The 14,523-nt window shown below is 44.9% G+C and overlaps 1 protein-coding gene across 2 annotated transcripts in view; it reads left to right on the forward strand.

Annotated features, from left to right (window-relative positions):
- Positions 1-10,684, forward strand: part of SND1 (staphylococcal nuclease and tudor domain containing 1) — a 2,043,911-nt gene extending 2,033,227 nt beyond the window's left edge. For both annotated transcript variants that reach the window (XM_085653683.1, XM_085653684.1), the window contains exons 23-24: positions 7,584-7,628; positions 9,942-10,684. In XM_085653683.1, coding sequence (XP_085509809.1) covers positions 7,584-7,628; positions 9,942-10,007 — 111 coding nt within the window. In that variant the 3' untranslated portion in view covers positions 10,008-10,684. The remainder of the gene's footprint in view (positions 1-7,583; positions 7,629-9,941) is intronic.
- Positions 10,685-14,523: the final 3,839 nt, after the last annotated feature.

Genomic DNA, 14,523 nt, shown 5'->3' on the forward strand with positions numbered 1-14,523 from the left:
CTTGGACTAGGCAGCTCACAGTGATGCGGCAGTGGGCCCAGCAGTGCTTAGACATCCTGCTTCCCACCATCTGCTTATTCATTACGCACATTTTCTGTGGTATATATATATATTTCTTTATATACTGCTGTTTTCTTTATAAGCTTGTTCTAGTTCACACATACATCTATGCATATGGGTTTCTTATATATACTATGCATTGAATAGACCACAAAATGTGCTCTTCAACTGCTATATAATCTGATTCAAGCATGTTAATCCATGAAAGTTCCAATACTGGAGTAAGAAATTAAGTTACCTACCTGTAACTTTAGTTCTCCAGTATTGTAATCTTTCATAGATTCACATGCAACCCACCTTCCTCTGCTGCAAAGCTCCCCTTCTCCAGTATTGGGGTGTCTTTCATAGATTCACATGCTTGAATATTCCCCGTCGTCGAAGTGGGAGTCCCACGGTACATAACATAGCAATGTAGCAATAACACAACCATAAATAGGTAAGAAAAAACCATAGAGTAGCATTGAATCAGAGCTTTTAGATAGAAAAAACTTGTCACTTTTATAAAAATATTAGTCATTGTGAAAAGTCCAAACTCGAGCCAATCAGGTGTTAGCACCCTCCAGAATGTTCTCCTTAGAGGCTCAGGCCCTTAGATATTCTACCGCACGTCGTGTGAAGGGAGTCTCCCTGAGCTCTGCTCAGTTTTTTCTCATTTTTCTTATCAAAGAACAATTGTTTGTCATGTCTACAACCAAGAAGTCCCTTTTCAGACCTTGTGGGACATGTGGAAAACAGCGAATTTATTCTGAGGACCCTCATAAGAAGTACCTGGTGTTCAGGGTAGAGCCCGAACACCAGGTAAAGGATTGTAAAATCTGCATGACTTTCTCTCAAAAGACCCTTGAGGACAGGGAGGGGCGTCTCCTTCTGTGGCTACAGAAGTTGAAGACTATGGATAACCTCCTATCTGATGTGGAGGGTGTTTCCTCAGTCCGGACTACTTTATCTTTGAAAAGAGCCAGTGAGTCGGAGAAGGTTTCTCCTAAGACGGCGAAGAAACATCATGTTGTCAAGTCCACTTACCGGCCTTCAACTTCAAAAGGGGTGTCTCCTGCCCCTCAGAGTCTATCTACACCCTCTACGCCCCCGAGATCTGACTCAGGCGTCCAAGACTCTATCTGAGCAGTTTTTGCCTAAAAAGCTGGTTATCTCGTCGACGAGCTCATCGTCGCTTCCTCCGTCGACGAGGACTGCTGTCGTCGCTTCTACGACGACGACTTCAACTTCTTCATTTATGATGCCGGCTATGATTCTGTCGTCGGTGACATCACCATCGACGTTGGTGTCAGTAAAGGCGAGGTCTCTGTCGTCTACGGTGCCTTTGACTTTGTTGACGGCGTCTAACAAGCAGAAAAAGTATTCGTCGACACGCACTTCCTCATCGACGAAAGGGTCAGCCTAATCGACGATGGCGTCGACGGTGGCTTCGTCGGTGGTGGCTTCGGGGGCGGCATCGGCTTTAGGCGGCTTCGTCGACGGCGGCGCAACGGCAACTTCTCTCGTCGACGGCGAGAGCGTCAACGGCTGCATCCATGGATCTGGTTCCTTTTGAAGTCTTCAGGTCCTCTGCTTCAACGGCGACGGTCTTCTTTGGATACCTTGACACCAATCCAAACTGCTTCTGATCCTCCAGCAGAACTGTTCTTTTCTGACGCTGGTGATGATGAATCGGAGAAGGATGACACATTTAGGGCTGCTCGCTGTCCCTCTGAGCTTCTAATTAAATGTCAGGATTTTGATGACGACCAGGAGTATGAGGACTTTTCAGACCGTGCCAATCAGCCTGCACCGGATATTCCTTTGACGCAAATGCCTATGTCCCTTATTTCCAACCTTCAATTCATGCTGGATGACTATTACAGACGTTTTCCAAACTCAGTCCAGGCTTCTCCTGCACCACGAGCGCCTCTTCCACCTCCGCTTCGTACAGAACCGCTTTCTACGCCTTCTACTTCAGCGTCCAGGTTACCACACCAAGACGCTCCTCATGTCATTGAGGAGGAGGAGGAGGATGATGATGATGATGCTGATGTTGATGAGAGAGGAGGGTGAGCTGGATGATGGATTCCTGTTCACGGAATGGGACAATTATCAGATTCAAACGCCGTCCCCCACCGCTCCAGCTCCTCTTGATTCTCCACCGGTGGACATGGGTGGATTGCATGTCCTCATGGAAAGGGCGGCAAAGAGATTTTGCCTCCCTATGGTCACTAGAGAGGAGGATTGTTTCTTGTATGACATTAAAGATCAGCCACAGAAACCAGTGCGTGCTATTCCCATCATAGATTTTATTTGGCAAGAGGGTCCCAAGCTAATGCAACACCCTAATTCCATTGCTGCTGTCCTGCCACGACTAGATAAAAAATACAAGGCCCCGGAAAATTTGCCTGCTTGTCATATTGCACAGCCGAAACCTGATTCCATTATTACTCAGGCAGCACAACATCGTGCCAGGAATCCCTCGTCACCAGTATCGTCTCCTCTAGATCGTGAGGGGAGACGCCTTGATGCCATTGGTAAGAAATTCTCCACTATGGCGGCAACTACGGTCCAAGCGGCCAATTCTCTAGCTATCCTCAGCTGTTATGACCAACAAATGTGGTCAGACATTGCGTTCCTTATAGATTTACTACCAGAACCTTCTAAAGCAGAAGCGCTGAAGATTCTTCAAGAAGGGGAAAAGATTTCCTCGGAGATTGATTGTGCTGTTGACGTGTCTTCTACTGGTTTCCGACAACTGGCGGGTGCTGCTGTCCTCAGGCGGCAGGGCTGGTTAAAAGCCACTTCTTTCTGTCAAGAGGTGCAGACGAAAATATTGGACATGCCTTATGACGGTGAATCACTGTTTGGCCAATACATCGATGATGCCCTTCAGACGATCAAGAAGGACACCGACACTGCTCGTGCTCTCGGCACACTTCAATTTAAAAAACAACCCATTCGGGGTACGAGGAGTCGTGGCTCCTCCTCTTCCTTTCGGGGAGGTTCCAATCCATATCGACAATACAATTCTTTTCAAGGCCAACAACGTTACTCCTCCCAGAATCCACAATCGTAAAGACAACCGCCAGCCGCATCTTACAAACAGTACAGAGGTAAATCCTCTTCTAGAGGAAGGGATTCCTCCAAGAATCAATGACTTTTTCCATCTGCCATCCTTGATGCCTCCCACCCTCGCAAAGGTTGGAGGTCGTATCTCCCGCTTCTACTCCAAATGGTCACTGATTACTACCGATCAATGGGTTCTAGATATTGTGCGCAGGGGGCACGTTCTAGAGTTTGTAAAGCTCCCTCCCAATTCTCCGCCCAGAGTTCCTCCTCCTGCCCATCTGAAGGAACTTTTAGGTCAACTAAAAATCTTATTGCGAAAAGGAGTGATCGAAGTGGTTCCGAACTTACAAAGGGGCAGAGGATTCTATTCGAGGTTCTTCCTTATACAGAAAAAGTCGGGAGAATGGCGCCCTATTCTGGACCTACGCGCCCTAAACAAATACATCAAGAGGCAAACATTCCGCATGTTGTCTCTTCAGGAGGTCCTTCCTTTACTGTCCCAAGGAGAGTACATGACCACACTGGACCTTCAAGATGCTTATTTTCATGTTCCTATTCTGCCCAGACATAGAAAATTCCTCAGATTCAGAGTGGCCTGGAGAGATTTCCAGTTCAAAGTCCTTCCATTAGGCCTTCGTTCTGCACCCCGAGTGTTTACCAAAGTCCTCGCACCGGTGGCACCTTATCTTCATCTACAAGGCGTACACATTTTTCCTTATCTCGACGGCTGCCTTCTAAAGGCATGGTCGTTCGAACTGGCATCCCGACACACTCTACTTTGCAGGTCCATCTTCCAGTCTCTGGGCCTTACGTTCAACATGGACAAGTCTCAATTTGTCCCCGCTCAACTCAGGACGTTTTTGGGGGCCATCCTGGACACCAGACTGGCAAAGGCCTTTGTGTCCCACGAAAGGCGTCAACGACTTTGCAACCTTGCGGTCTCCCTCCGGTTAAAAAGTCAGTTTCTGTTTGGCAGTTGAAGTCCTTCCTAGGGATGTTGTCCTCTTGCATTCCCTTAGTCCCTCACTGCCGCCCGAATATGAGACCCATCCAGGAGGAACTCGACAAGCAATGGGCTCAAGTCTCAGGATCTTTCAACAATATGTTCAAGGTCACATCTCAGATGCAAACGGCTCTGTTCTGGTGGACTCTCTAAACAAATGTCTCTTCCGGTCGTCCATTTCTGGTGGACACTCCAAGTTTCACTCTCACAATGGACGCATCTCTCGAAGGGTGGGGAGCACACCTTCAGGACCTCACAGTAAAAGGACGGTGGGATACCCACCAAAGGACCTGGCACAACAACCTTCTAGAGTTCCTTGCCATTTTTCTGGCGCTGAAGGCTTTTCGCGCCATCATCCAGGGAGCTTCGGTATTGATCCGGACGGAAAACACAACATGCATGCACTATATAAACAAACAGGGGGGCACACAGTCAATCTTGCTGTCTCTTCCAGCTCAACAAATCTGGGATTGGGCAATCCAGCATCAAATTACTCTGACGGCAGTGCATGTTCCGGGAGCGTCCAACATTCTAGCGGACTCTCTAAGCAGGTCAACCTCGTCCAATCACGAGTGGGAGTTGCATCAACCCACTGGATCGTATCTTTCGGTTAAGGGACCCCCCGAATCTGGATCTGTTCGCAACCCATCTGAATCGCAAATGCCCATTTTACGCAAGTTGGCTTCCCCACCCAGAGTCGTGCGGGAATGCCTTTTTGATGAACTGGTCAAAAATATATGCCTACGCTTTTCTGCCGATTCCTCTGGTCCCCAGGGTTCTTCGGAAAATGAAGAAAGAACCTTGCCACATTCTTCTAATAGCTCCCAGGTGGCCTCGACAAGTCTGGTTTATGGAACTCCTGCTCCTATCGCAGTGTGACCAGATTCTGCTCCTCCCACTTCCGGACCTTCTGACCTGGATCAGGGACAGGTTTGTCATCCCGACCCAACCTCTCTTCGCTTAGCGGCTTGGAACCTGAGCACTATGAGTTTGCCAAATTAAACATTCCTTCCGACTTCAGGGAAGTTCTTGCTAAGGCTAGAGCAGCCTCCACTGTGAAAACATACAAGCTCAAATGGAAACGTTTCTGTCTATGGTGCGACGCTGCTCAGGTACATCCTGTTCATTCCACACCAGACCAACTTTTGCCTTTCTTTTTACATTTAGCAAAACCTGGCCTCCCGCGTTCTACTCAAAGTGTTTCTGGCAGCAATCTCAAGATTTCGACAGGATGGTTCCACCTCTCTTTACTCTTCCAGAGTAATTCAGCAGTTCTTCAAGGGTCTTTTTAGGATGTTTCCTCCAATTCGTCGACCGCCTCCTCCTTGTCATTTAAACATTGTATTGGCACAGCTCATGAAGCCACCGATTGAGCCCATCCATAAAGTCCATCTCAAATTCATTACGTAGAAGTCTTCGCTGCTGTTGGCTCTCACTTCTACACGTCGAGTTAGTGACATACAGGCATTTACTACTAAACCGTCTTTTCTTCAGTTCACCAAGGACTCTGTATTGCTCCGCACAAATCGGGCCTTTATCCCCAAAGTGCCATCGGATTTCCATCTTAATGAGCCAGTCATTTTAAAAACTTTTTTTCCTAATCCTCAAACGTCAGCAGAGAGGACTCTCTATTCTTTAGATATCAAGAGATGTCTGAAATGTTATCTTCAAAGGACAGCTAGTTTCCGTAAGTCTGATCAGCTTTTTGTGGCCTACGGACGGATGCGAAAGGAACATCTAGTCACCAAACAGACTATTGCACGCTGTATATCTACTACAATTGCCTTTTGCCATCAGCAAGCTGGGAAGCCACTTACTGCAAATGTTCAAGCGCATTCTACAAGTTTCCTCTTCTACTGCGCTATTTGCTGGGGTGCCTCTTCAACACATCTGCAGGGCTGCAACATGGTCCAGCAGGCACAGCTTTACCAAACATTACTGTCTGGAAGCTGCTGACAACGCTGATTCAGCCGTGGGGCAAGCGGTCCTACGTAATCTCTTTAAGTAAGGCGAGCCTCTGTTGCTTCCCTCCTCCTGTATACAAGGTACCATTTTTTTGTCTTTATGCTTCAGTATCTCTTTGTACTGTGTATTATGATGATTTTATATGTACCTTGCATTATCTTGGCATCACTGCTTACTATTCTTATTCAAGCATGTGAATCTATGAAAGACACCCCAATACTGGAGAAGAACAAAAGTTACTTACCTGTAAACTGTGGTTCTCCAGTATTGGTGTCTTTCATAGATTCACATGCGACCCGCCCTCCTCCCCTCAGAGGCTCTCCTCTTTTCCTTGACTCTTTGTTACTCTTGTGCTACGAAAATCTGAGGGCCTGAGCCTCTGAGGAGAACATTCTGGAGGGTGCTAACGCCTGATTGGCTGGAGTTTGCACTATTCACAATGACTGTAACATGTTATAAAAGTGACAAGTTTTTTCTATCTAAAAGCTCTATGATTCAATGCTACTCTATGGTTTTTTCTTACCTATCTATGGTTGTGTTATTGCTACATTGCTATGTTATGTACCGTGGGACTCCCATTTTCGACGATGGGGAATATTCAAGCATGTGAATCTATGAAAGACGCCAATACTGGAGAACCACAGTTTACAGGTAAGTAACTTTTGTTCTTTCTCTCTCTCTCTGTGAATACGTATATTATACACCCGTGCTCTAAAATCTGAGGGACAGGAGCTTCTCATAGAAGTGTTCTAAAGGGTGATGCAACCTGATTCGTTAAGGCCTACGTTTTAATGACTGATAGGTTACTAAACTAAGGGCCCTAGGCCTTCTCCTAGTCTAAACCTATCATTACATTGTTTTCTAAAGGTACTGGGGACTCCCATCTTAATGACAGTGAATGATTCAAGCATGTGAATCTATGAAATATTCCAATACTGTAGAACTACAGTTTCATAACTTAATTTCTTTCCATCTCAGATCTCCAGTTTGATTCTGCTAGGTGGCAACTAAAACGTGAAGGATCTGAGAAGATATGCCACAATGTTGGGCATGCTAGTGTCTAAGAGGGCATGGCATGAACCCAGCAGGGCTGATCTGTGCGTGGCAGAGGGCATGTGCTAGGTTCTCTGGAGGCTCACTGGCCGAGTATGGTTTTGGTGTGTATTTCTAGTAAATGTGGATATATGCCTGTGAATGAGGCATGCAGCCCTAGTCTTCCTCTTCCCGTGCATTCGTTTCCCAGTGAAATTGTATCCGGCCCTTGCTCATCCTGCATACTCTGCAGTTTTATCCTTCTCTCTACTGACTGTTTGACAAGCTTCCTTTTGACAAGTTTATCTTCATTGTTTTGACAGACCGAGCTCTCTGTCATTGTGAGGAGTCTGCCTGTTTATCAGGTCTGCTTTGGTCAGTTTGATACGTTTGTGTCTCTCTGTTTGACATGCTTGTCTTTGTCTGAAGTGTCTGCACCAGCTTGACGAATGTCTCATTACTTTTCTTGCAGATCATGGAGTACATTAGTGCACAGGAGGCAGCAAAAGCATCCAGGGTAAGTCACCTTCTCTGTCCTTTTTTGGAGACAAACATTGGCGCCTGTATTGTGTGCATGCGTGGCATAAAACCTGTTCTCATTTTAGAAATACCTTTGCCAAATGTATTCAAAATTGATATATTTTAAATTTGAATCTGGGTATGTAAGGTGACCGTGTGTAGACACATAGCTATCAAGAAATTAGGAGAGAGGTTTAACATGTGTCGTTGACATTCCAAGATCCTGTAAGCAAATTCTAGCATCTGCTTTTTTAAAGCAAAAAAAGTGCACTGAGCTTTAGATCTTGCTACTGATCCTATTTATCACATCTTTAAGAAAATCAGATTTTTTCAATGTCTTACTAGTTGGAAGGTAATAGTCTCCGCATGGTTGTCTTTATTTGACGTTTCCAGTGGGTAAACTATGTATCTGGCACCTATTTTATAGGTTGAAACAGCCTTGTTACATTTATTAGCCCTTCAGTCAAAGAGTTTACAAAGCCTTGGAGGAATCCACTATTCCTGTGGATATCATGTAATTTAATGTAGATCAGCACTCCATTGATGACCTATTCAAGGACCAGTGGCGGCCAGCACAGATCTGGGTGGTGAGTGGGGGGGTGTAAGGCGGTATCATTGTAAAAAAAGAGAAAATTCACTTACCTCCTCTCCGCTGTGTCCCATGTCATGTCTCCTCTGCTGAATAGGAAGCAGCCAGGCTCCCCATAGCCAATCATAACACTGCAATGCAGTGCTGTAATTGGTGAGAGCGATGTGGTTAGGTGCTCAGAGAGGGGCTGGGGGCCTGGGCATATTCTCCATGCAGTCTGTAATCCAACCTGCATGGAGAACATGCTAAAGTGCGCTTAACTGCTTGGCTGGCCCAAGAGGGAAGAGTGTGCTCACCAATCCTCCCTGCTCTGTCAGAAGAACAGCCTCACCCTCATGCTGCCACAGCAGGATAGAATAAAATGATAACGTTGTGCTATTATCATTTTATTTTTCCTTTTTTTTTACTGCTGCACAGCAGCAGTGGGGTGATGCTCGTCTGCCTTAGCGGAGGAGCCGCCACTGTCAAGAACATTTTTATACTGTACAGGATACAGTCTAACATCAAAACTTTTAGGAGCACTGCATAGCAGCTACAATATAGAACCTCTTGGGTGCTTGCCTGTTGGGCGACAGTCGTACCTTGAGCGTGTAGGAGTGGATAATGTGGGATAAAGGGAAATGTCTGCCTTCATCACAAGAGGTTAGATTCTGGTGGAAGGTTTCCTGCCGCCTCAAGCTCTCAATGGTCTCTGCTGCTCGCTCTTGGTAAGGTTGGTGTCAGACAATAGAAATATTGAAAGTGCATTCGCAATAAAACATAGCAATGTGGGATAAAAAGAAAGGCCTGTCGAGATTAGTCTACAAGATGTATCTTGACCCCTCATAAATTGCTAAATATGGACATGCAAGTCAAAGGAATATCTATATGAAACATGTAAGCACCATGTATGTGGTGGGAGGGAATACATCCTCTGATAGTCCTTTATGGGGCAGAGCAGGAGATGAAAAAAATGTTTTCGAGGTAGAGGAAAGCCTACTGTTTGTTTCAGCTTGATTAGAACGACTCAAATGCATCCACATGGCAGAACTTTCCTTACTTGTTCATAACATCCATGAGTAGCACGCCACAAATGCATACATCCTTGCTTCCACCCTGACAGGCAACTTCCAATAAAAAGTGCCAGGCAGTTCGAACCAAACTGGATCATCTTCCCTCTTGAGCACAGCCATTTATTTGATGATCCTTTGAAAAGAGGGTTCTGGCCCAAGTCCCCCTACATTTGTGCAAGTGATAAGAGCAGGCTATTTGAAAGAAAACTTACGTCAGCCCCCTGCTTGCGAAACAGACTCACTGTAAGACACTTTCATAGCCTTATTGGGCTTGTGTGATCTACAGCTGCAGGAAGTCTGCTAGAGCTTCCCAGACAGCAGCTCAAAACCACCCATGCGGCATCAAAACGGTGACAACCACTCTTCAGTAATAAATGTACTAGTCTTAGTAAAGCAAGAGCTCAGAATTGTCTGACTTCTGTATGAAGAATATCTATCCCTTGAGTGTCCGCTGCTACTTGTGCAGTCTCCAAACTTCCTTAGAAACAAACTTAGTTTTGGGTGGCTGAGGGGCGCTGGGTCTGTTTTGTTGGCCCTTTCGTCCCTCTGCTTTACTTGCACACCAAATGGGTTACAGTTTTGTCTTGTTGTCAAGCTTACATTGTTACAATTGTTTTCCTTTTTCCCTCACATGTTTCTTTAACATGTCTTTTTCGCTTTGACCCTCCAGCTCAACCTCTGGCGCTACGGCGACTTCCGTGCCGACGAAGCTGATGAGTTTGGTTACAGTCGCTGAAGACGACCATGGAAAGCTAAAGTTGAAGATGACGAAGATCCTTCCTGCAAGCTTCAATTCCACTAACCTCTGCTCTTCGCAACTTAATTCTCCCTCCCCAGTGCCATACCCTTTCTTCAGAATCTGAGGCCCGCTCCTTCGCCTCAAAGCAGCCCTTTTAGCCTTGTTGGCTGGGTGGAGGAGAAAATGAATGAGAAGGAGCGTTGTTCAAAGACTGTCATGGCTGAGAGCAGACCAGCACTCCTAGCCTGGTCATAGTCTAGCTTTGCAGTGTTGCCCTACACACCCAATTCATTAGTTCCTATAGTTTGACAGGGTGTGTAGCTGCCCTTTACTCCTTCCCTGTCTTTTAATGTATTCTAATTGAATGAATTGCTGAGCAATATGGAAAAGACTTTTGTATCTGCCACGGATGCAGGAAGAGGATGATTTTTTAATAACTGTTTTTCGAGATCATTTCTCCACCTTTGTCGCCCATTCCTCCCTTCTGCCTCCAGGCATACCTCGCCCACACCTCTCTCAAGGAATTGTTACTTTTTATGTTGGATTCTGTCATTTTTATCTGTAATTTCTAAAGGTAACAATAATGTGATTTTTCTATTTTGTTTCAATCCACGGTTATCACTGTGTCTCATGTATTTAATAGCTTTTGAGGATCAATAAAAGTGCTGAGAGCCGTGCTGTGTCTGATTCAGTTCTCACTAATTGAAATTCTAGGAGCAAGTGAGATGCCATATTTCACATGTATGGTAAACGTTTGATATTCAAATATGTGTTTCTTAGGAAATCTGGTTCGCATAAGCATCCCTAGTGCCATCACAATTCCAAAACACCACACATTCAGTGTCTGCATCTGAGAATACAGCAGCCAACATGAAAGCATCTTTAGCTCTTGTAACCAAATAGTCAAATACACATCTCACCTTATGTCTGAGGATAAGGACCAACTTCATACTTGCTTTAGAGTCCATTACAAATTATGTTCTCATGTACGAAAACCTCAGCATCCAGATGTCCTCATGTCTAAACTTCAGAACACCCCAACTTCCTTAAACTTAAGACTCTAACTTGGTGTCATATTTTGTTGATGTTTAATCCTGCAATAGAGGAAAGATGGTTTTCGTGGTGTTCGAGGGGGACAAGTTGCAATTGCAGGTGAAATTTGTTCACTTATGCTTCCATCATTTCTCCATTGATTGTGGACAGTTAACATATGTGCATTGATACCCAGTAAACCTGAACAGCATAGGCGGCCTCTTTTGGGCTCAGCTACCCTGAAATTGGAACATAACCTGGCTAAACCTCAGGGCAAATCCCAGAGATTTTGCAAAAGATTTCAGGCACCCTCTCTCAAACATCATCCCAGATTTCAGCTTGTTTTCATTAAAGTGAACACTAGGCGGGTCTGCTTCTGGTTACTTTGACTAGTTGGTAGGCTGTTGTCTTTTCTTGGGGGTATTTGATTGTGGATATTGAACTTATAATTCTGCCAATGTTGGTGTGAGATAATATGTAGTTATTCCAGGTGTTCTTAAAGTGACCGTGAGAACCACTATGTGTGTGTTGAAGAATTTCCTTCGTGTGGTGATTAGCTTCGTCAAATGTTTTGCTGTGGTCAGTAGGCCCAGTTTTTGGGGGTTGGCTGGAGTTGCTTATGTTTCCATCTTTCATGTTGAATGAGATTGTCGTGAGTGGAAGTTATGGTTGCGATCCACAAATAGAAAATGTTATTTGTTTTGATCTTTTGGATCATAACCCTAATATCCCCTCAAATATTTCTTTTTATAATATAGCTTAATGTGTTAGTTGAGAATTGTGATGTCCCCATAAAATTCCATCTGCTCTGGTAAACAACCGAGTTTTTCACAATGGACCCAGAACCCTTTTTGCCCCTGAATGTGTCTGAGTCTTCTAAACAGGCTCGGCCACTATATGCGGTGGCATACCCGTGATTCATTCAAGCAGTGCTAATGTGGGACCCTTATGATTCAAGTCACCATATTCGGCACTAAAATGTATATAACTTTTAAAAAATGAAAAACGATTCGTTTACTGTAAATGTCGAAAAGGCGGGCACAGTTCTAAATAGGTTTAGTTATGCAGCCACGAAGCATCTTAGTTCCACAGTGCTGATTAATGTCTCAGTGGCTTAGTGAAACACAACATTTTTAAAGAGTTAGCAACTTTGTCTCAGAATATTTGAGAAAGTCAAATTGACGACTCTAGGCTGGTGGTGGCTGTTATGCTCTTATTTGTTTTTTTACAGCTCTAGAACTGCTGTGACTGAAAGGAACAATTCTTTGAACATATTTTAGTTTTGACCATTTGTCAAAGAGTTATGAAGAATTAAACTTTATAAATTTTTCCAGCCAGAACATATTTCTGGACTCACTTTTCCTGGTGTAGTGTTAGGGCAGGTTTACTGATGCTACAGGGACTTGTGGAATCTGCTTGCACCTGGTAAATCAAATGTTTGCGGTCAAAAATGGGCAGCATGTAGGAACGGAGGGCCATAGATTGTTTATTTAGATAACTCCTCTGCCTGAAAAACTTTATTTACCGTTCTGTTATGCCTGTTCATTCAAGAACCGTACAAGGGATCCTGACTAGTTTATAAGCAATATCTTTGTTTTCTGCAGTGGAAAAATAGATTTTTTTTTTGTTTCAATTTGGGTGAATCCTCGCTTAGGAAGCCGCCAACCATTTTCGGCTTTATTTACCATTTTGCAAAAAAAAAAGTCATGCCTGGGGTTGGAAATTCTTTCAGCGCTAACCAGCGATCGGTATCCAATGTCATACGAGGACTTTTCTTTAAAAGGTATTGCACGACCCCTTTACAAATGTTGAGCCGTGAAGGGAAAGAGGCATTGGAGTTTCTTTTGCTGCTTTGTAGGGAGTATTTGTGTTCTTCTCAACACTTGAAACATGAATTGTTCTTGTGCGTAGAACTTGGTTGTGACCTTTGCTCCCATAACCTTCTTCCCAGTGTGGCTTGTCTAGTCAACTGGGTTTAGTTGAATCCTGAAGTGGACAGTGACTAGTTGGTCCTATTGACCCGCCTACAATTCTTAGGTCCAAGCCCCTGTCTGTTTTGTTAGAGACATCTTGGGGACTTTCAGAACAATTCCCTGGGAATGTATTCTACCAGTTGCTTACTATTGTCTTTGTGGTTTAACTCACATTTTCTGGCTTTCCATTTGCTGGCTTTGTGTTTTAGGCTGTCCAGCGTGAGTTTGTCCCTCCCAAGCAGTAATGCCTTCTCACACTACTTCTCCTTGTATTCTCATTTCTGTAAAAAGGCCTCTAAATCTTGCTCTAATCTTGTCACATTTGCTGTGCATTCAGACAGAGGTCAAATGTCAGGCTCTGTTTTCTGAGGGAGCTTGGTTTTTGCTTTTCTTCCTCTGACTTCAAAGTGAGAGGATTTATGTGACTAACTTGCTGGATACTGGGGGTAGGAAGGGGTTTGTTTTAGCACCCAACAACATTTAAGTGAACAGTGCAAGTTTTTCGGAATATATGAGAATTACAAAAGAACAAGTGAAGCATATTGTTTAATTCTGAAGTAGGGTGGAAGCAAATACTTTAATATGATCAAAACAAATCAATACAATAGGCGATACCATTTCCACACATTTGTGCGGTGTATGGTTTTCTTTGTAAAACTGTGTATCTGCTAGAGACATCCAACCGCAGATTCCTTACCTTAGAATATCCAAGGCATCAGGCTGGATCCAGAAGACTTTTGTTCGAGCAATACTGTTGCGTGCGGTAGGTGGTTTTGGTCAGCTCTGTGTGGCATTGTTGGTGTCTGTGCCAGAAGTGATGTTCAAGTCACCTATCTAGGCACCACCTCAGTGCACTGACGTCAGTTCTTTTCTTTCTGCGCCAGCCAGCACAGATGCATGAAGAGAGCTACCCTCTGTCACTTATTGACAGGCTTTTCTTGACATTTTGTTGAAAATCTGTGGTGTAGGTTTTTTCCTCGATGTTGAAAAATGCTTCTGGATTCCAACGTGCTGTGCCTGACATCACTCCATGTCAGTGAGGGAGCAGTCTCTAGAGCTGCTTGCGGCCAGACGTTCGACTCCATGCAGTTCGCCCCAGAGTTCTCGTTCCTGGTCGAGGGGCAGATCGTGGCACTCCTCCAGGAGTCCTAAGTCCTTGTCCTCCCACTCAGTCATCGAGGTAAGAGACACAAGAAGTCGAAGCATGCTTCCACATCTCTCCGTCCGTCGGCCCACGTGACGGTGGAGTCTTAGTGCTCTAGACCTCGCTCTGCAGACCCTGCTCCTGGCCCGTCTTCACGCTTACCAGCCTTTCCAGAAGCCGGAGCGACCCCCACCCAGTTTAAAGAATTCTATGACACTATGTGCCTCCTATTTAGTCGACCTGATCCTCCCGGTGTGCCTTCGGGCCCTGGAAGATCAGAAGGGGCTCCATCGGTTTCCGCACCAGCAGCTCTGGTGCCCCCCAATAGATCCGGTGGCAGATCCAGACCGGTGCCAGTCGTTCC

Source organism: Triturus cristatus, chromosome 4_1 (assembly GCF_964204655.1).
Source record: "Triturus cristatus chromosome 4_1, aTriCri1.1, whole genome shotgun sequence".
Lineage (NCBI taxonomy): Eukaryota > Metazoa > Chordata > Amphibia > Caudata > Salamandridae > Triturus > Triturus cristatus.